This window comes from Mytilus galloprovincialis, chromosome 13 (assembly GCF_965363235.1).
Source record: "Mytilus galloprovincialis chromosome 13, xbMytGall1.hap1.1, whole genome shotgun sequence".
Lineage (NCBI taxonomy): Eukaryota > Metazoa > Mollusca > Bivalvia > Mytilida > Mytilidae > Mytilus > Mytilus galloprovincialis.
The window spans coordinates 72702143-72725948 of NC_134850.1; the positions used below are offsets into that span (position 1 = coordinate 72702143).

The 23806-nt window shown below is 32.1% G+C and overlaps 1 protein-coding gene and 1 long non-coding RNA gene across 2 annotated transcripts; one reads left to right on the plus strand and one right to left on the minus strand.

The window, feature by feature from the left end:
- Window positions 1-10895: 10895 nt before the first annotated feature.
- Window positions 10896-23734, minus strand: LOC143056939 (centrosomal protein of 104 kDa-like). The gene is made up of 7 exons (XM_076230154.1): window positions 23396-23734; window positions 22585-22680; window positions 18986-19027; window positions 17639-17724; window positions 16705-16952; window positions 15490-15636; window positions 10896-12629 (listed from the first exon to the last, which is right to left on the minus strand). Exons 1-7 carry the CDS (start codon window positions 23717-23719, stop codon window positions 12571-12573), a joined length of 1002 nt encoding a protein of 333 aa, XP_076086269.1. The 5' UTR covers window positions 23720-23734; the 3' UTR covers window positions 10896-12570.
- On the plus strand, window positions 14632-15346 carry LOC143056942 (uncharacterized). The gene is made up of 2 exons (XR_012972574.1): window positions 14632-14760; window positions 15298-15346. It is a non-coding gene; the product is annotated as an uncharacterized LOC143056942 (long non-coding RNA).
- Window positions 23735-23806: the final 72 nt, after the last annotated feature.

A 23806-nucleotide genomic window follows, 5' to 3' on the forward strand; every position in this document is an offset into this window, starting at 1 on the left:
GTTTGGTATGCAAAAGTGCAAAGTTATAAATGGGTGTCTTGCAATATCGAAGTGATAATCTATTTGTCAGATCTCTTATATCTTTTGACGAAATCAAACCATCATGGTATATTCTGCATTTGTATAGACCGAAGTGTACTAAATGATATTCATATTATACATGTTAAATGAATGAACAAATATTAAACCTATCTTTTTATTGTTTTCCGCCCATGTCTGCTCGTCGCCAGAAATAAAGTTTGTCGCACGAAAAATGGTATTAATTCCAGAGTCAAAATTTAAAGAACTTATTTTCCATGTTTTCTGGTATTGTACGAAAGAGAATTGACCTAACAAAAGAATTGCTATCTTAGGCTGTTAGTAACACATGTAGAGAAGTGGGTCGGTGTTGGACATATAAATCTTAGAAAGTGTATAATCTGTTAAATTTGCAGGTCACTGAAAGGGGAAGTCCCATACGGAAGTAGGTGGTGAGGATGATTTTTCTTTATCCAGTGACACATATTACATGCGTATTCTTGAACGTTTGATACATCATTTACTCTCAAATTGCAAAAACGAAAACTTCCAATTGTATTTATAGTATTTGTATTTTTATCCATCTGATGAGTTAACTAAAGCCTTTTTCAACTGATTTGTATAGTTCGTTCTTCTTCTTCTCCTTTGGTATACAATAGTCTATCGGATTCGTTGATTACATACTGTTGGCATACGTGGACTAGTCTATTTACAAAACTTTTACCCCAATTTACACAAAATGTATGTTTCTTTCTTATGTTCAATGTATACATGTATATAATTTAAGCGCTATAGTTCCGTAACTTTCTATCCAGGCGTATAAACAAATCGTCGGCAAATGCGTACATTTTTTAAAATCAATATTTCTGGTATGTTCCAATCTGTCCTTTACTATTGACAACGAGTTTATATTACATTTTCCTAAATTAACTCTTGGAAAAAATATGTAAATAGATTTTTATTTCTTCAAATCTTTTTTTATGTATTATTTATATTTTTATAAATAATATTCTTTACACCAGAAATGTTATTTATAAACAAGTGTATGAGTTAAGTGATGACTAGTATATTATATCACTTTCGGACACGCAAGACAGAGATGTATATTATAAACCTGGAAAGTTATAAGTTATCGGCCGTGTACACCGATCAATACCTGCAGAAGTGTCACGATGCATGAACTTGCAAGCCCGACAGGAAATCGCTTGAATACCTGGACGTGTCACCTCACACCCCTCACAATACCTTTGGGAGTAATACCTTAAGCCATGCTGGTGATCAGATGAGGGAAGATCCGAATTTATTTGAATAAAGTTTATTACTTTAAAGAATTATGAACGAATGACATTTTCGAAAACAATTTTCACGGAACACTTATTTATGATTTGAACTTTGACTTTTTAATTAATTCCAATATTAACAGTTTAAAAATAACAGACTATGGTTATTTAAAAAAAAATAAGAACATTTTCCTTATCAAGTTAGTTAGTCAGATAAAACAACCGTACGATTGACAAGATATCGACACGCAATTCGTACGACTACATCGGTTACTGTAGTTTTGGTCCTTTGTGGTTTATAGACATGTCGTGATTTTTGATCGTAGAAGATGACAAAATGGCGGAACGCAGAGAATTGATACTCAAAATTTAAAATCGATGGTGATCTCTTATATAGCGGAATAAAACTTTAATATCTAAATTTGAGAATTTTTATACAGAATGGACATAATATCAATTTTTGATTTTTTTGCGAAGTTTCCCTGTGTGTAGTTGTCTGTCAATTTTGACTATGATGATGTACTATTAGTATTTGAAGATCAAGTTATAAATAAGAAAAGGTGGTATAATGGGTGTCAATGAGACAACCCTCCTTGCTTGGCATGACTTTCTGATCATTTTTTCATGAAGTTGTTTAGTGATGAATCTGATGCATCACACGGTATTACTGACTTATATAAACCCTGAAACCAAATTTCAGAAATCCTTGTCAAGTAGTTCCTGAAAAAATGCGACGAAAATATTCATGGAACGGAAGGACTGACGGATTGACAGACAGAGGCAAAACAGTATTCCCCCTTTTCAAAGCGGGGTATAATAACTGCAAGAACATTTGGGACAAAGAAATACACAAATAAACAATACAGTGATAAATTTCGACATGCTAATAGTTAACAAAGGTACCAAGCTTATAATGTAATACGCCAGACGCGCGTTTGGTAATCATAAGACTCAACAGTGCCACTCAGATCAAAATAGTCAGAAAGTCAAACAAGTATACAGTTAAAGAGCATGAATGACCCAAAATTCCAAAAAAGTGTTCCAAATACGACTAAGATTGTCTATGCCTGGAATAAGAAAATCCTAAGTAAATAGAATAATTCATACTTTTGCAAAGAGTAAATTTATTTAAAAACAAAATGACCATATAATTCATGTCAACACCGAAGTGCTGACTAACCATAGAATCATGAACAAACATTCTGTGCGTATTGCAGTCAAGTAAATATCTTCAAGCATGACGTAAAAAAGTGCAGAAAACTGATAATCGAGTTAATTTTTGAAGTCTCTGCACAAAATCATCAGACCAGAACAAAATTCAAACTTGATCTGTAAGGGAAGACATAAAAAAATCAACGAAGGATAAAACAAATCAAATAGTTTGGGGTTTGGAGGGGGGTGAACATTGCTGCAAGTTTTGTTTGATTGAAATCGAGTTTATATATATCCTTATTGGTCAATCAATTCTTCCCAAATTTAGTTAAGAGAGGGGAGGGGGCAATTAAAAAACTATATAAATTAAGTTTTCATCCTACATTTAACTTTTGATGTCATCCTTTACTTGTCATGATAGAACAATACACCAAATATCAAATCAATATCTTCAAGCATGAAGAAAAAGTGTGGAAAAGTGATTTGCCGGACTGACAGATGGACAGACAGATAGACGGGCGGAGTGCAAACATAAAGGCCCCTTCGTTTGTCGGTAAGGGCCTTAAACCGAAAACGTAAAACAAACTAGGGCAGCACATAAAAACAGCACAACAGAACCACTCATTGTCTATCACACGACTTAAAATAAAATTCTCCATTAAAGGACAAAAACTCCAACTTGACTATGAAGATCAAGTTATAAATAAGAAAATGTGGTATTATGAGTTTCAATGAGACAACTATCCTTGTGTGACATGAACTGCTGATCATTTTTGATATATAAAAAATACTGAACTCTGAGGAAAACTCAAAACGGAAAGTGCTTAATCAAAAGGCAATATCAAATGATAAAACACGTCAAACAAATGGACGACCGTCATATTTCTGAATTGGTACAAGTATTTTCAAATGTAGAAAATGGTGGATTGAATCTGGTTTGAAGCGCTAAACCTCTCACTTGTATGGCAGTCGCATCAATTCCATTATATTTACAACGATGTGTGAACAAAACAGACATAATATTTTGATGGAGAGTTGTCTCATTGGCACTAATACCACATCTGTCTATATCTATATAATAGGTAAAACTGTCAAAATAGGGGTACACTAGTAACAAGAGTGCACACGCTGAAATGTCTCGCCTTCTATACTAATCATTGATATTATGTTGATAGTCCTAAGTATAAAGCTAAGCTTTATTACAACTGTCACATAAACTTAACATTAACCAAGATAACTAAACAAAGACCAATGAACCTTGAAAAAGAGGTCCAGGTCAGATGAACCATGCCAGGCAGACAGGTACAGCTAACAATGCTTCTATACAACATATAAAGTTGACACATTACTTATAGTTTAAGAAAAATAGACCAAAACACAAAAACTTAACACTGTGCAATGAACCGTGAAAATGAGGTCACGGTTAAATAAAACCTGCTCAACTGACATAAAGATCATAAAATATTTCCATACACCAAATATAGTTGACCTATGGCATATAGCATTAGATAGAAAGACCAAAACTCAAAATCTTAACTTTGACCACTCAACCATGAAAATGAGGTCAAGGTCACATGGCATCTGCCCGCTAGACATGTACACTTAACAATCATTCCATGTAACTTTTGAACAGACGGTCGGACATTTTTGGGCTTATTATATAAATTGTAGTGCTCGTCGAGAGGAACACTTAATACGCTGTATGTATGCAGCAAAGTCTTATCGTTTTCCTAATATGTAAGCTTGAAATTGCAGTGTAATTTTATTTTGCACTCGGTGACCTTTGACCTTGGGTGCAAATTGAAGGTCACGTGAACCTAAGATTACTGGTGTAGGTCCCAAGTCTCTATGACTTCCGGTTCTCAAAATACAATTTTTCAAGGTGAATAACTCCTTATAAGGGTTGATAACAAAATTATTGTATATGTTCATTAACATTGCCATTTGTTCCTGTACATTTTGTCGTTTTTAAATCGATTCTATCTCTAATACTTTTTGAGAAAAATGCAAAGGAAAGAAATTGCTTCAAGGAGATATAACTCTCATAGGGGACGATGCAATCCTATTCAACCTCATATGGTAATACATCATGATGAGATCTACCTATTGTCCAAATAAGGTAATGATATCTTGAAAAACAACGAGAGGGGGCCATGTTGAAAAAAACTAATAAAAGGGAGATAACTTATAAAGGGGATGATGAAATCCTTAACAGGGTCATCTTGTTATGTACCTCATGATGAGGTTTATCGATGGTCCATGTTTGGTCTTGATAACTTCAAAAGAAACATGGGGAGGCCATGCCAAAAAAATGTTGGAAGAAAAAAAAAGAAAAAACATTAGAAAAACAATTAGGTCTTTCCTCACGTAGGGGAAAGACCTTAAAAACATTAGAAAAACAATAAGGTCTTTCCTCGCGTAGAGGAAAGACCTTAATTAGTTATCAAAGGTATCAGGAAAATTTGATTTAATACGCCAAACGCGCGTTTAGTCTTCATAAGACTTATCAGTGACGCTTATGTCAAAATAGTTATAAAGCCAAACAAGTACAAAGTTGAAAAGCAGTGAGGACCAAAATTTCAAAAACGTTGTGCCAAATACGGCTAAGGTAATCTATCATGCCTATGCATGGGTTACGAAAATCCTTAGTTTTTCAAAAATTTAAAAGTTTTGTGAGCAGGAAATTTATGAAAATTAATTACCAACATTAAATCAAAGAGCAGATTGCTCTGAGGGATACGATTGCCATTGTTTTCATTGACACATGTATACACGTAGCTAGATAATATTATTTTCAAAACTAATTCAACTGCACATGTAAAATGTTATTTACGTAATCTGAATAGATACAAAATAGCTAATCCCGGATAAAAGTGTATGAACTTAGGACTATTTTGTTTTATTTTTGTACTATCAATTCAAAATTTACTTTACACAGCAGTCACTGAGACAGGTATTTCACTTCGTATCTTATCACCTATTTTCCTACCTTAAATCTAGGAGGAACCCCATTCCTAACTCTTTAAATATTTAAATTTCCTTTGGGTCAGTAATCATGACTCCTTTCCGTACACATTCCTCGGTTTGAATTGCGATCGTTTTTAATACAACACGACGTTTATCAACAGAACAAGTTAATTTTTCTCGACGTGTTTTATAGTATTTTGATTCATAATTCACAGTAGTTACTTCCGAAAGGGAGACAGCTCGAAACAATAATATGGCAGACTCCAAATCGCCTGAAGGGATGTTGTAGTTACACCTTTATGATGTGGACTACATTTATTCTAATTTAAATGATGCATATGATTAAGCCACAACAATAACCCTCAATAGCAGACATACATATAAAGGATCCCATGAGTTTTAAATAAACTCATCATAGATACCAGGAATAAATTTAGTATATGGGTCATTTTCAAAAAATGTCGAATTTTGAAATTGAAAAAATTATTAAAAGTTACTTATTCAAACAACCCTCTACATGAGCAAATCAAAACAAACAGTACTTTAAGAACAACATATTAAAAGATGCAATCTTAATGATGTCATACAAAAATATGTTGAAACATTTTTTGATCGGTGGTACATTATTTTGTCTATCCTGTTACCATTTTCAAAAGAAATTTTGGGTTATTAAGAAAAGGTTTAGATAAAATGTTAAGCTTGTTTTACGTAGACAATTAGATGGTTTACAAGAGAATAAACTTCTATATATATTCATTCTGTAATATAATAGATTATTTGCCCATTTAACAGGTTGTACTGAAAAATGCCTCTAAAAATTGGTTTTCAAAGGTTGTAAAAATTACCACCAGTAATGCAAGTCTAAGATAGCAATTTATATTGTTCGGCATTTTTTCACCCTTTCAAATAAACCCAAAATCAAGTAAATCCCTCATAAGTTAGTTTACTTTTCTCTATATTTCATTGGTAACAGGAACGTACGTTTCTGATATATTACTATATAAAAGTCTATCCTGTTACCTTTTTGTCTATCCTGTTACCGATATTAGTATTGCACCTGTGAATGCTTAATTGAGAAGATTAATACGTTATAACCTTAAGATGACTTCAAACAACGAAATATTTCATTCGTTTTGCACCTATATGTTAAGATAAAAAAATTAACGACGTTTTTGTCTACAATTGTCTATCCTGTTACTGTAACCATAGCAACCATAGTAACAGGATAGACATAACAGGATAGACAAATTTCTTCGTTTTTGATTGCTGTTGTGAAATAACTACTCCCTTTGGTGAAGTGATTATGTTTTTCTATAGTGAATTTGGTTTCCAACACGTTATTGCACTTTTTACAAGTATACTGTTGGTGTATTTAATCAAAATTGGTGGTAACAGCATAGACATGAAAAAAAGTACGCTATATTTTTTTCACTAAATGTCTTGAAATTTCTTTTCTCTACACTTTCGTTCAAGAAACGAGGCGTTTTAAATGTAAAGATTACTTTGCACTTTTGAGATCAACACTGACTGATTCAATATTCATAGGGAGAATAATTTCACGGCTGATTTAAGTAGCGGTAACAGGAAAGACATGAACCTCCTGTACGCAGATTCAATTTAGTTTGTAGATGATATGTTACATACAATGATATAGAAGCTACGATTTTTCGTTAGAGTAATATTAAACGTTCTTAAAAAGTCCCTTTTGCAGATATCAAGGCGATCAGAAAATCGCAAAAAAATCATTTGAAATGTGTTTTTCTGACACTGTACGCAGACAAATACCCCCAAAATGGCTCTTAAATGCAGTTTAATTTTATCAAAATAGATGTAAGGTGTGTTTATTATTAATGTTCTGAATCACAAATCCGACAAGCTTTCATTTAAACCATTACAACTGAAATTTCCATTAGAAATAAAAAAGTTAGCATGGGTGTACTGAAAATTCGACATTTTTTGAAAACGACCCATATACGCCAGACGCGCGTTTCGTCTACAACAGACTCATCAGTGACGTTCGAATCCAAAAAAGTTAAAAAGGCCAAATAAAGTACGAAGTTGACGAGCATTGAGGACCAAAATTCCTAAAAGTTTTGCCAAAAAAAGCTAAGGTAATCTATGTTTGAGGTAGAAAAGCCTTAGTATTTCAAACAATTCAATATTTTGTAAACAGTAAATTTATAAATATAACTATATCATTGACAATTTATATCAGCACAAAAAGTGCCGACTACTGGGATTGTGATACCCTCTGGAATATAAATCTCCACCGGCAGTGGCATCGACCCAGTGGTTGTAAATAAACTCATCATAGATACCAGGAATAAATTTAGTATATACGCCAGACGCGCGTTTCGTCTACAAAAGACTCATCAGTGACGCTCGAATCCAAAAAAGTTAAAAAGGCCAAATAAAATACGAAGTTGAAGAGCATTGAGGACCAAAATTCCTAAAAGTTTTGCCAAATACAGCCAAGGTAATCTATGCCTGAGGTAGAAATCAATTGAATGGGGAATCCAGGGCAACCATTCAATCTAATACCCCTTGAAGTCAAGTAAACTATACGCATGCGCATAATTACATAAACAAACCCTGGTGCAAGAATGTATATTAAATGTTAATTAAACGACCTAGATGGTTCTCTATTTCTTTATGGAAGTACAATATCAAATATCAGTTTCATAATGGTGACATATAAGAAAACTCTAGCTTTTTTTTATCAAAACTGGGGAAGTCCCTCTGACGTGTTTCTAAATTTATAAAAACACTAAATATAAATGCTGCTTAATTCTGATTTTTCCGTGTTGTTAAAAACACGCATATAAGTCAAGGGAAATATCAAACATGAAGATTATGAAAAGAACAGGAAAGTTGTTAAAAATCAATCCGTTTGTTTGTTGTTACCTTTTAAAGCATTGAAAAGCTTGAAAGCAATCGTATCCCAAAAACTAAAGATTTAGCAACACGAACCACACCAATAAACTGAGTAACAGTTACTAAGTGTGTCGTTAACTGAAATAAAACATGTCATTTATTTCTTATGCAGCAATAAACCTGCAATATATTTGGTTGATAACCTGGGTGTATATTACATCCCATCCTTGTTAGAAGGGGGATTTGGCCTCTATCCGGATTTCGGGATCGGGTGTTTTTAAGCTCGTGATTTCGGGATTGACCCTTTCGGGATCCAGGAATTCTTTCTTCGAATTTCGGGATGTCGGGATTTGAATTTGTTTCAATTCAGCACCTCGGGATTTCGTGGTTTTTTTTAATTTTAAGCCAGGTATTTTGGGATCAGGACCCCCCTCCTACCCCCTCTTATTAACCTGGGGGTAATTAAAGGCAACAGTAGTAAACCGCTGTTCAAAAGTCGAAAATCGATTGAGAGAAAAATTCCGGGTTACAAACTAAAAACGAGGGAAACACATTAACTGCTTTAGGAAAACAAAGGAACAGGAAAACTGAAGTGTAACAAAAACAAACGCCAACATATATATATACGAAATATTTGATAACGACTGCCATATTCTGACTTAGGACATTTTAAGATAAAAAGGATGTTTGAAACCTCCTGCACATATAGAAATGTTAAAAGTTATCGCTAAAATGACATGAATGACAACACTTAGTAAATGTTACAGAAGTACAGAACAAACACTCATCACAGAGAAACGCACAGACAAACAATACAACCGTTGACGCAAAAAGCAAAGCAAAACAAGGCGCAGAACAACAAACATCTTCAACAACAAACATCTTCAACAACAACTTATAACCTAGGACAGCACAAACAGTGAATATGTATTACATATCAATCTTAAAGTTAAACTCGATTTATACTTTCACAATGCCAGTCCAAACAATTATCATTACAACTTTAGAATGAAGAACAGAAATACAGCAAAAAATGTAACTCTATAAAATTGAGAATGGAAATGGGGAATGAGACAACAACCCGACCATAGAAAAAACAGAAGAAGGTCACCGACAGGTCTTCAATGTAGCGAGAAATTCCCGCACCCGGAGGCGTCCTTCAGCTGGCCCCAAACAAATATATTCTAGTTCAGTGATAATGAACGCCATACTAATTTCCAAATTGTACACAAGAAACTAAAATTAAAATAATACAAGACTAACAAAGGCCAGAGGCTCCTGACTTGGGACAGGCGCAAAAATACGGCGGGGTTAAACATGCTTATGAGATCTCAACCCTCCCCTATACCTCTAGCCAATGTAGAAAAGTTAACGCATAACAATACGCACATTTAAAATTCAGTTCAAGAGAAGTCCGAGTCTGATGTCAGAAGATGAAACCATAGAAAATAAACAAAATGACAATAATACATAAATAACAACAGACTACTAGCAGTTAACTGACATGCCAGTTCCAGACTTCAATTAAACTTTAAAAATTAAATCACAAAAATACTGAACTTAGAGGAAAATCAATTCGGAAAGTCCATAATCACATGGCAAAATCAAATAAAAAAACGCATCAAAAACGAATGGACCAGAACTGTCATATTCCTGACTTGGTACAGGCATTTTCAAATGTAGAAAATGGTGGATTAAACCTGGTTTTAAAGCGCTAACCCTCTCACTTTGATGACAGTCTCATCAAATTCCGTTATATTTACATTGATGCGTTAACTAAACAGACACAATAAATAAAATAGTCAAAATATGGGTACATCAGTCATCATCGTATAACAATTTTAAAAGGAACAATCTAATTTAAAGATTATGATTTCATCATATGAATATCAGGCACAATCCTTCACGTTAGGTGTTTAGTATCATCCCATCATAACATAATATATGAGAACATAACCTGTGTCATGCCAACAACTGTTTTTTTAATAAATGTGCTTAGTTCCGATGCAAAGACCCTATAAGTGAATCAATATTAATGCCTAAATATGCAATCTTTAATGACCTGACAACAGTATCGTAACTATATCCCTTCTTAATAAGTCTATTTAAAGGTTTTGTTAGTTTCTGAGGTGAATACTGACATTTTTATGCTTTATAAAGAATATTTCCATAAAAAAATGGATTTGAAATACCTGAACGTATAAGAAGTCTGCAGTTTTCCTTTGCTATTGTCAAGCGTATGAAGGATTGTGTGTAATACATTAAAATATCATATGATCATATGTTCCAACTGATCCAGTCATTCCAGAATTTTTTTTTTATTTTACAGTGAAGTTCTGAATTACAGCATTGTTTCATTAGGCTAATGCATCACATTTCTGAGTAATGACATTTTTTAAACAGCCATTTTATGAGAAATGTCTGAATCATGGCAAATTTTTATGCAGCCAATCTTGCAATATTTTACATGATGGTAGTTTTTCTTCAGGTCTATATGTGCATGATGCCTGAATGACAAAATTTTCTATAACACCCATCTTTGCAAGATGACTTATATAGTTTCAAAGGAAGAAGTATGCAAGAGGTATTAAAACTAAGTCATAATTTGATATGAAAGAGATTCTTTATTCTATAATATGTTACTCAATAATTATACATAAATAAATCTTAACAATACATCTATTGGCACCAGAGGAATTCATCTTGGAGGGCAAGTTTTTCTTTATAAAACTCTTATAAACTATTGTATAATATTTCAGATATAAATATGGAGTTCCTCAACATAGTAATACACATACAAAAACATCATCAACTGCATAAAATATAACCATTTCATAGTTCATAGCAACTGTAATTTAACACCTTTTTTGTATGGGTCTTAATGAATGAATTATATTAAAAAAACATAATTTTTCCATAAATAAACTATGTTACCTTGTAATATCTTGTTAATTTAAACTAGCAAATCAACTCAATTTTAAAATTAAAATAAAAAAACTTACGTAGTAAATTTTTTATCAGATGAAATTCATTTTATCATACTTCGACCATTGAGTTATTGCAAGATAAGTTTAACTGCTTTGAAAGAAAATATTAAAAATGTCACATTAGTAATATTTTGATGATAAAATCATGTTGAAAAGGTCAAAAGTTGAAGGTTTTGTGTTTTTAAATAATCTTTTTTTTTACATTTCATGATTTATATTGAGTGGTTGAACATTTTACCATTCCTTTATCCCCCCAAACCAAAGAAAACTTAACTATGAATGGACTTTAAAAAAAATACTTACTAATATGTTAAGAAGGGCGGAGTAAGGAACTGTATACCTAGAAAACAGTCTGATAAAAAATACATTAATGTAGTTTACTTCCTCATAAAACAAATTAAATGTAAATAGAAGAATTAAAACAGTGGACCGTTCACATTACTTCGTCAATAAAAAAGTATTTGGAACATCTTATGTTTAAACAATAAGAACAAATTTTGTAAGTTATATAGTTGCTGAAGAGGTCCCAATACTTATTTAAGGGATAAGCTTAGGATATACCAATAACAGGATGAGTGTAATAAATCAGTGGGACAGCAATCAGAAGACACAGAGTCATCTGGTGATCAACAATAAATAATAAACAGTACTGTATCATATATATCACAGATAAAACATCTTCCTGTATGAAGCTTATTTGCAGAACTTACATTTATCAAGAATTTTAGGAGAGCTGATAGTACACCAAGATGCATTATAACAGGTGGCATAGAAACTAAACCAAAGTCTTTCAAGGTTCAATGTGCAGGAAGGGGATGTTTGCAATTTGTGTAAGTCACTATTGTTAGGGACCCCAACTGGTATGAAAACATGTCTTGTTCTAAAATCTGACCGTCGCAGGTAGATATGGGTTACTGAGGTACAAATCAAAGTGGCTAATACCAGTGCCCATACTTGACCAGAATTTGCATCTTAGAAACTAAACTAAGATTTAAACCCAGATCTGTGAACTAGACTAAAATACTCCACTCAAAGCCAGATCTAAATTCCTGGTCCATATCTATGAGTCCAAACTAGATGCATGACTCAGAGCTGCTGCTCTTACATAAATCCTAATCTGGGATATTTCCCCGTCTAAGAGTTTAATTTCAAATAGAAAACAAGAAAATTCTCCCTGCTAAAGATTGGTCATGTGATCAATGTTGTACAATAGTGTTATATAGTCTTAACTATATATCATAATAATGTTCTCCTATAAAATATAGCACTATAAATTGTCTAGTCTTAAAAAGTTATCTTGGAGTCTTCTTGTTCTTTCCTGTGGCTTTTGGTTTATTCTTTGAAGTTCCACCTGGAATATATAATACAGATTTATCTTTAAAACTTTTACACCAAGAATCAAGTATTAAGGTAGCTCATAGGTATAAGTTTTCTGAGATAAAAAAAAATTTATACTTTGCTAAAATGAAGATTTTTCCTCTGCTCTTTTCATAAGATAAATAAGAAAGATGGGTCACCAAGCTATTTTTCAAGCTATATAAATTGTTGAAAATTGTCTAAATTTGCTTAGAATAATCATGCAAAAACACATTTCTATGCATAAAAAGTTTATGCATAAAAAGAAATCTATGAGATAAAATTTTGAAATAAATTGTAAGAAGATAGGTTTTATAATATGTTTTACTGTAAGAAAATAAAAACAAGAGTGCACACGCTGAAATGTCTCGCCTTCTATACTAATCATTGATATTATGCTGATAGTCCTAAGTATAAAGCTTAGTTTTATTACAACTGTCTCATAAACTTAACATTAACCAAGATAACTAAACAAAGACCAATGAACCTTGAAAATGAGGTCAAGGTCAGATGAACCATGCCAGGCAGACATGTACAGCTAACAATGCTTCTATACAACATATATAGTTGACCCATTACTTATAGTTTAAGAAAAATAGACCAAAACACAAAAACTTAACACTGTGCAATGAACCGTGAAAATGAGGTCACCGTAATATAAAACCTGCGCGACTGACATAAAGATCATAAAATATTTCCATACACCAAATATAGTTGACCTATGGCATACAGTATTAGATAAAAAGACCAAAACTCAAAAACTAAACTTTGACCACTGAACCATGAAAATGAGGTCAATGTCACATGACATCTGCCCGCTAGACATGTACACCTTACCATCATTCCATACAACAAATATAGTAGACCTATTGCATATAGTATAAGAAAAACAGACCAAAACACAAAAAATTAACTATAACCACTGAACCATGAAAATGAGGTCAAGGTCAGATGACACCTGCCAGTTGGACATGTACACCTTACAGTCCTTCCATACACCAAATATACTAGCCCTATTGCTTATAGTATCTGAGATATGGACTTGACCACCAAAACTTAACCTTGATCACTGATCCATGAAATGAGGTCGAGGTCAAGTGAAAACTGTCTGACAGACATGAGGACCTTGCAAGGTACGCACTTACCAAATATAGTTATCCTATTACTTATAATAAGAGAGAATTCAACATTACAAAAAATTTGAACTTTTTTTCAAGTGGTCACTGAACCATGAAAATGAGGTCAAGGACATTGGACATGTGACTGACGGAAACTTCGTAACATGAAGCATCTATATACAAAGTATGAAGCATCCAGGTCTTCCACCTTCTGAAATATAAAGCTTTTAAGAAGTGAGCTAACACCGCCGCCGCCGCCGGATCACTATCCCTATGTCGAGCTTTCTGCAACAAAAGTTGCAGGCTCGACAATAAAAAATGGTGTCACCGAATTTGTTTTCTTGCTACAAACAAAATTTTTAAAAATCGCTATCAGTCCAGTATAATTTTTTAACTAAAAAAATTAGCTCCCCTCAAACGACTCAGTTGAAAAAAATGATTCTAAAGCACACATATTTGGTCATATAAATAAATAGTCTAACAAATAAAATTGCACATCTGTCTACAAATTGCAGATATAGGTAAATAACTAGATTGATTGTGTACTGAGATTATAGTACAATCCAAGATGGCGGTATACCATGAATCTACCGTAAATCATTTTAAGGTTCAAAGGTATTAACTGTACTTTATTTTGAATTCAAGGGGAAAATTCCAAGTTTTGAAGATTTATAAGTATGTTATTATAAATTGTGTGATTTAAAAAAGAAAAAAAAATTAAAGAAGAAAAAACTTTACTTTGTTTAGCATAGGAACTAATTTACTAGTTATCCCAAAAAAGACTTAACTTAATGAGTCTGGCATTTTGTCAATATCTTAAATAAGATTCATGGTGAAATAATTTTAGAAAAGAAAAAAAAAATTGATAATTGTACTGTTTTGGTAAAGTGCCGAATTGACCATGTCGTCCTTTTTGTATCATTTCACTCCCCAGTCTCTTTTATCCCTCGATATTTGTCAAAACTGAAGCACGTTGTTTTTCTATTTGAAGTTTAATCCACCACTAGAGTTAGTTTACCTTTTATATTTGTGCTCATTTTTTATATCGTTGTGCATATTGTTGAACTATACATTTTATGCAAACTCATTTTTGATTATTGGTGCTCATTTACGCACGACATGAAAAAATATTGCCACTGTGAATTTACAGTACTGTTTGTATTTTTTATGTATGCATTTGCCTTTTAAATTCCATTCTGTATTTGTCAATCCCACATATTAGGATTTATTTTTGTGTTTTATCGATGTAGACAAGGGTCACGCTCGAATTTTCTAGAACTACAGTACCGCACAGTTTTAACGTGTAAATTTTTCATCGTGCACGATATGTAAACTACAGTCATTGACATATGCAACCTGTCATTTTTATTGCATATATAGATACTTACGTGTAACCTTTTTCTGATAAATTGATGTTGTTTTTCGAAGTGTAGTGTACAAGAGTTACTTGTATCGAACTATGGAACCATTTTCTTTGTGAATGTACTACTTTTTGACATTTATTGACTCAATAGTATGCTTATGTTTGTTATTTTGTATTTTCAGTTTTTTACCCTCTCCGGAGGTCTATACCAATAAACAGTTGAACTCTCAACGACTTATCAGTACAATAATGAAACAATTAAAATTTTATTTGTGTTGGAAATCTATCAAATATGCAGAGCCAACCATTATTGTAAATGTAATATACATGTATCAACCTGTTTGCAGAACTTAGCTGTATGAAAGGATACGTACCTGTTGATGGATTTTTATTAAGTGAGAGGAGACGACGAGGATTCTGTTTACAGCCATCTTTGCCCATTAGATGGTTTTTCCAGCCGTCTTCACCAGACGAGACATTCTGGTGACAAAGTGGACAGTGGTTTGATGAACTTTTGGCAGCTGAAAAAAATTTAGCAAAGTTACATTTCTGATATATAATGTGGAGTATTAATAGTACAATATCAAACTACCTTCAAACTTCAATCAAAATATTGTATAGCAAATCCTGATGTAGTAAGCCTTACAAGTCTCTACTGGGCTTACCGTCTACTTTATCAAAACTGTTCCAACAACTAACTATTATTGGGAAGATCTTTCTATTCTTTGGTTAATTACAAAACTCTAAATGACATTGTAATTAAAGTCTTTCAAGTTATTAATGATCATCTTCTCTTATTTTTATATCTTGCACAGAGTGAGACACCAAAATTGAGATAATTTGATTGGCTTATCCAGCATCATGAAGTGATATTTCAACATTTCCATTGGCTATTCATAAGGTCATTGATAACTTTGAAAGTTTAAAATTATGTACATTCTGTCCATGACAATGTGCATATGTGATTTCAAGCTTATACAAAACACTCACACTTTTCACCTTGAAATCTTCTTTTTGACAAATTCTATTACCTTCTCAAGCGTACAAAAAGTTTTAAAATGTCTGATTTTATAATTTGAAGCTGGAAAAAGACATATGACTTCACTCATGGCATGTGCAAGACTAGATCAATGATTCAAGGAACTTTTAATTATCACAAAATCAGAAATAGATTTAACAACTTCTGAGAGTAAGATATTACTTGATATCAATTCTCACTTCAATTTAAATAGTTATAATATACTTGCACATGCATTATTATATTGAAATTTAATATCTGAAGTTATTATCAAGCAATATCGAATCCTCACTTGTTATAAAACCTATAAATATAAAATAGGAATAAACTGCAGAAATGATTGGAAAACAAACCTAAATAGTAAAGCAGAAAACAAGACAAATAGTTGACATCCATGATAAATTCAAATCAATTATCAAAAACTACTAGTATTTTGCTTCAATTTGTTTTCATGATTAACAAAAAGAACTTTATTTCCAATACATGCAGATCATATTAATACATTTACATATCTCAACTACATTTGCTTTATGTCATGCTTGACCATCAAAATATCACCATGGTAACTTACCGTTACAGCTCTTTTCAGACACATGTTGATCATATTCAGACTTTGGAATGGCTTCAGTACATCGGTTACATTTGGAGTAATTATTTTTGGCCTCACACTCGTTCAGTAAATGATCCGTGTATGTTGCTATTTCTACCACTTGTTTACAGTTTGTGCAACGTTTTAACATAGGGCAATGTTTCCAGTAATGTAAATCAAGTCCTTCTTCTGTGAAACTTTCATTCCTTTCACCACAGAATATACAAATACTGAAAACAAAACATAAATTAATATAAATCAAATTCTTCTGTAAAACTTTCATTCCTTTCTCCACAGAATATACAAATACTGAAAACAAAACATAAATTAATATAAATCAAATTCGTCTGTAAAACTTATTATAACTGTTTGTAATATACAAATACTGAAAATAATAAACAAAATAATATGATGCAAGGAATGATGGGTTGATTTTAAACAGTTAGTTCAACAATTTGAATTTCTCAACAAAATAAATTGCAATTTTCAAAGTCATAAAGGGACATTAATTTAGAAGTGTAAGGGACTTGCAGCCCAGATTCAAACTCTGTCTGCAACCTTTTGTTCTTAGCATTGTGTATGCATTTCATAGCACTTGCATTTATAAAATTTTGATGAGGACTTTAAATGCTCATTTTATACTAAATGATGATTCATCCCAATCTGTGAAGGCATGACATTTAAATAAAGCATCCTTAATCTTAAGCAGACGTGAATTGATTGTTTGACTTAAGGGAAATTTTTTGTTGTTGTATAAACCTTTTTTATGGTGTTAGGTATATTTGTCATTACTGTACATGTATAGCTAATATCCCCTTTTGTTCATAAAAGTTTATAAAAGTTTGTCATCCTCTTTTGTCAAGGAAGATAATTCATATCTTTCTTGACTCTACAAGAAAGGATTATATAAACTTACTTATCCATATTGTAAACAGAAGTGTCATCATCGTCAGCAGTTGGTTTCTTGTTAATTATTTTAGACTTCTTTGGTGGATCATTTTTCTGTAATGTGATAAGAGGATGTTATTTCAATTCACACATGTGTGAATAGCTTAGAAACAATAATAAAGCCAAGCATAGCCTTGTAACAGTGCATAAACCTCTAAACTGCCCTATCGACTTTCTCATTTTTCAGAAATAAAAAATTTCTTTCTTGTGATATTCTATTTAAATAAATGAAGACTGGTATATACAATTGTCACTGAGTTTTCAAAGATAGTTTTTAAACATTATTCATTGGAATTGTATTGCTTTTTTATTTTTCATTCAATTTAAAAAATGTATTGCTATTGAAGTCATCCAGTAATACATTGGTACATATCTAAAATATTTTGAACACTGAGACTAACAAAAGGTTATACAAGAATGTGTCCATAGTACACGGATGCCCCACTCACATTATCATTTTCTATGTTCAGTAGACCGTGAAATTGGGGTCAAAACTCTAATTTGGCAATTAAATTAGAAAGATCATATCATAGGGAACATGTGTACTTAGTTTGAAGTTGATTGGACTTCAACTTCATCAAAAATTTTAACCTGAAACTTGCACTATTATTTTCTATGTTCAGTGGACCGTGAAATTGGGGTCAAAAGTCTAATTTGGCAATTAAATTAGAAAGATAATATCATAGGGAACATGTGTACTAAGTTTGAAGTTGATTGGACTTCAAATTCATCAAAAACTACCTTGACCAAAAACTTTAACCTGAACGAACGGACGGACAGATGGAAGGACGGACGGACGGACACACAGACCAGAAAACATAATGCCCCTCTACTATCGTAGGTGGGGCATAAAAATGTATAATAACTGAATAACAGTAAGATATTATGGGAAATATGTATAAAGTTGTTGAATAAATTTTCCAGTCAATTATTTTGACTCTTTAGTATTCAAACTCCACTCAGTTTTCAGTTATAAATTTTTACCTATTAAGCAAAAGAAATTCATGGGAAACATCTTTGTATACTGTAATTCATTTTATTTCCGTTGGTACCAATTTCTATGGATCAAGAAAAACTTGGCTATCCGTGGATATTTCAATTCATGGTTTTGCTAAAGTCTGCATACATTCCTTTAGGAAATTTATCGTCCTGAATATGCATGAAATATTTGCCACTGGACGTTAAGCAACCAACAATCAATCAATCTTTAGGGAATTTGTAATTTGTTGAACCATTAAATTCGTGGTGTCCCTGTACCCATGAAATCCACGAAAAATTAGTATCCAACGAATAATAATGAAACCGCAGTACTCACCTTTTTATTCTTATCAGCCTTCAGAAGGTTTTCATCTACAGGCTAAAAATAGACAAAAAATTATTTATGATAATTTGCAAAAGATAAGTCACTAGTGAACATCTAAAATTGATCTACAACTAACAAATAAATGCTAAGGGCGTTGTATAAGAACAGCTAAGAACATTCTTATGTCATGACATTTTCTAAAGGGTAAAAAGTAGGTCAACAAGAACAACAATTCACAGGTAATCTGTGACTAATTAGTATACAAATTTTAATTTATAAGCTCAATATTTATAGGGGAAGTCATGAAAAGGTATCTTGTTATCTCATTTCTCATATCATCTATTCTTGATAAGTATGTGGTTCATCTACAAAAACTGTGGACAAATGTTTGAAACAAAACACACATAAGAGGAATAGAGCCAAATAATTTCAATTTGTAAAATGGTTTTCAAAAGAAAAAAAAATAATTGTCAATAGATGAAGAGATTTAAGATGCCTTATTATGTTAAAAAAAAAACCAACATTATCTACAAGCCCTTAAGATCATACGAACAAACAAAAAACTAACAGATAAAAACAATACAATCAAGCAAACCAAAAAAAAGTATTCGAAAAGGACAATAATTTATCATTTAAATATTAGCAACACATACACAATCATTTTTTTTTTCATTTTAAAAGAAAAAAACTCAAGTAACTTGAATTGGAAAGTATTCAAAAACAGTACACATTCTCTTTATTCTTAAATATATAAAAACAGTACAAATATCATATTCCTTATACATGTATTATAAAACAGTTAGTACTCATTTATCTTAAAATAGTTCTGAAAATCTTTGTGTTGTTTAACAACTTATATTTTATCTGGATACCTGTTTTCGTGCTTTGTTCTCACCAAACTTAAATAAACACAGGATGATGTTTCACCATTATTGAGATTGAATACATATGTATGAACATGATAAAGTTAAATGTATAGTACAAATGTTGCCCCCCCCCCCCCCTTTTTCCAACCCCAGAAGGTATTATTTGCTTATTTTCTGTAGGAATTGTTTCATTACACAAAAACTATTTCCAACCTTTCCTATAGAAAATCTAATCCATATTTAATTGTTTCTAAGCTGTAACAACTGCAATGATGAGTTTACTGAAGATTATTTGATTTTTATGTTGATCTTGGCTTGATTATCAAAGAAAAATAAAAACAATAGTAAAAAGCCTCATTTAAAGGTATAACTACGATATAAAAAAGATGCCAATGAGACAACTTGCCACTAGAAACCAAAATGACAAAGAAATTACCAACTTTAGGTCACCATACAGCCTTCAACAATGAGCAAAGCTCATATTGCATAGTCAGCAATAAAAGACCCTGAATTACAAATGTAAAACAACTAATGGTCTAATTCATGCACAAAAATTAAATTAAAAAAACATATATGTAACACATCAACAAGCGATGTTAAGTTTTGGTGTTAAGGATGGAAGGTGGATTTCAAATTACTGAACATTACTGACACTGTTAGATTGTCTCCTTCAATATTTTGAGATAATTGACAATTGTATTTTACCAATATATTCTTTTTTGGCGATGTCTGCCATGTTGATGGCAGATTGGATCAGCAAATCTAATTTTCAAACATTTTAATCCGCTGATGATGATGGTTAAAATTACACTACAGCTTTAGAACAGATGATTTTTGTATAAGTTAACAGATGAAGGCAAAAGATGATGATGAAAATAGCTCACTTGATCTTTTGAGTCAAATGAGCTAAAAAAATAATGTTCAGAAAGAATTTCTCAATATGTGTATAAGTATCTACCTAATCTACTGTGATAACAACAATGTATTGACAATTCTGTGTAGATCTATGTGCTTCAATAAATATACCATCAAATTCTAATGAGAGAGTGATCTGGTTATCTATCTGCAGTGTTACATAATCAGAAACCTTATTTAATTATACCAGTAATGGCTTGTTGATTGTTTTCCAGATTAAAAATTTTAGCACACAGACAAAATTTTTGATCTAATGATAAAACTCGAAAATTTATCAATTTATAAACTATTGTGTTAAAAAGTTTTCCATCATATCATAATGCAGTGTGAAATTCAGGAAATACTGTGGTCTCATTTCTGATAAACTCCATTTTAAGATGTTTATCTTAAAATTTAAATTAAATGTCACCATTTTTATTTATATCAATTGAAATCTGTAAGTTTTTTCTTCCTTACATAAAACTTAATGAGACTTTTGCAATGTTTACCAAAGTTTACATTTTGTTTCCAAGTTTAGTATGCCTCAATTATTTGTTTTCAGTTTTTTTTTTGTCTTTTGGCTGCTGTGTCATTTAAAATGTCTCACATCCTCTTCATATTAAAATATTTTTTGAGTAAACTTTATCTTCTTATATATTATTTTATTACAGGTGTGAGAAATATCCATAAATTTAATAATCAAATATCAATTTACTGTAGAAGTACTTTTCTTCATGGGTATCAAAAATTATGTTGGTTTGTAGGATTTAATTTTTTGTGCTTCATTGGAAAAAAAAAAATATGAAAATTTCTAGCCCACAAACAATACTTCGAGAGTATGTAATGGTCACAAAGCAAGCGTCCTATTGTGTTAAGACAAAAACCACACTACAGAAAGCAGTCTAATGGTAGCCATTTTCTAACTCTAACCTTCTTAGCAACCGGTTTATTGCTTGGCTTTGATTGGTTAGTTTTAGCATCCTGGAAGCCGCATTAAATAATAATTTTAAATTATTTACATGTCACGATTCAAATATTATCAATTAGTTTCCTTAAATATTTAATTCAGAAATATGAATCAGTAACACCGTAAATATCTTCTTCTTCACAACATTTAATTATCAAATTAGGCCAAACAAAAAAGTAAGTGTATTTACTGTCACATGTAAAACAAAATAGGGTAGATACAATGTAGGTAGTGATTTTTTTTTTAATTTTCAATGTTTTTTTTACATTGAGTCTTTTGGAGCAACACTGTGACTTAATCAATAATGGCCAAAAAAAAAGTGAAACTGCGAGCTACTGCTCACTGATGATACCCCCGCCGCAAGTGGATAATATTAATAGTGTAAAAATATGCAAGTGTTCGGTAACAGGAAGTTGTCGAGTGATGAATCTGAAAACGCATCACACGGTATAGCTGACTTATATAAATCCTGAAACCAAATTTCAGAAATCCTTGTATTTTAGTTCCTGAGAAAAATGTGACGAAAATTTTCAACTTGGCTATCATGTGTAAAATCATACAAGTGTTCGGTAAACAGGAAGTTGTCAAGTGATCAATCTGAAAACGCATCACACGGTATAGCTGACTTAGATAAACCCTGAAACCAAATTTCAGAAATCCTTGTATTGTAGTTCCTGAGAAAAATGCGACGAAAGTTTCATTGGACGGACTGACTGACCGACGGACGGACGGACTGACAGACAGAGGTAAAACAGTATACCCCCTTTTTTCAAAGCGGGGGGGGGGGTATAATTAGAATAGGAGATAAAGATGTAGGTAGGGGGACAGTAAACACACTAACTTTTTAGTTTGGCCTTAATTGCCTCTTAAGTTTAATGTGTTACCTGTTTTCCCGATGCCATATCTTTCAGTGACTGTAACTGTTTCTGAAGAGCCTCTATCTCAGCTTGTTTCTTTGTTTCTTCATCTGACCTTTTTTTCTATACAATAAAAGTACATCATTTAAGTATGTAAACATGTTGAACTTGTCATAACACAGTGTGGATTCATTATCATTTGTTGGCTACCAATTTTTATGGATTTCTTGGTCACCAATGTGCAACAAATTTCAAATTATATATAGGAAAGTATGCAGACTTTGGCAAAGCCACCAAATCAAATATCCATGAAAATTTTAATTTTCTTCAATCAAAAAAAATTGGTACCCACGAAAAATAGATGAATCCACAGTATTTGAATGTTCGATTGATTCCTGTGTAGTTTTGTGGACTGTATCCTTATCAATTTTCGACCTCCTTTGTGGTAGGTTGTCTGCCTCGAGTGCAGGAGGTCATAAGGTTAATCTGGTTTTCTCTCATGAATTGTTTAACATTTAAGTATTGGTGTCTTAAACATTTTATTATACTGTATAGATTTTTTACTCTTTGTTGAAGGCCTCTGGGTAGTGACCTATACACATGGCAATCATACATAGTGACTATGTTATTGGTTACATTAAGTATTCCCTAAGATTATATCTCTTTTAATTCGGAAAGAACAAGCATTCTGTGAGTATTGTATGACAAATTACATATTCCCCTACCGGTTAAAAGATCATTGTAATGGAACGATAGAGGTTTTGATAGTGTTGTTGGTTTACTGTCTCAATGACATATTCTCTTATACCTCTTAAAATTTAGAAAGAATGAAACAAACCCTGACATCGGCTTTACTTGGCTTCCCATCGACCTTATCAAAGTACTCAAACAGCTGTCTATACAGAGTTATCTTCCTTGTTTTATCATCGTCTGCTGGTAGATAATCCTTCACAGCCTGTCGGTCCTCTTTGTATAGGGCTTTAATGATCCGTTCTGACCCGTCCCTAACTTCTCCTGCATGATGACTTAAAGCTGCCACACAGAACTGCCTTATATTATCAATGTTTAAACCACGACAAACAAAAATAACAATATGAAAGAAACTTCTCCTGCGTGATGACCTAAAGCTGCCACACAGAACTAAAAATAAATCAAATTTCATCTAAGCAAAAGTAAAAGAAAAAAACTTCAGTTTAACTACTTTAGATATATTTTCTCTCTTTATCTTTCTTGGACTGAGCTGCTTTGA

Excerpts from the sequence above, each read along its gene's own strand:
- LOC143056939 (XM_076230154.1), bottom strand. The coding sequence starts at position 23,719 with ATGAAATTTGATTTATTTTTAGTTCTGTGTGGCAGCTTTAGGTCATCA. Across the intron at positions 19,028-22,584 it reads ATATGGCATCGGGAAAACAG|CCTGTAGATGAAAACCTTCT; the intron begins GTAACACATTAA and ends GTCTATTTTTAG. Across the intron at positions 16,953-17,638 it reads TCTGTTTACAATATGGATAA|TATTTGTATATTCTGTGGTG; the intron begins GTAAGTTTATAT and ends TTTTGTTTTCAG.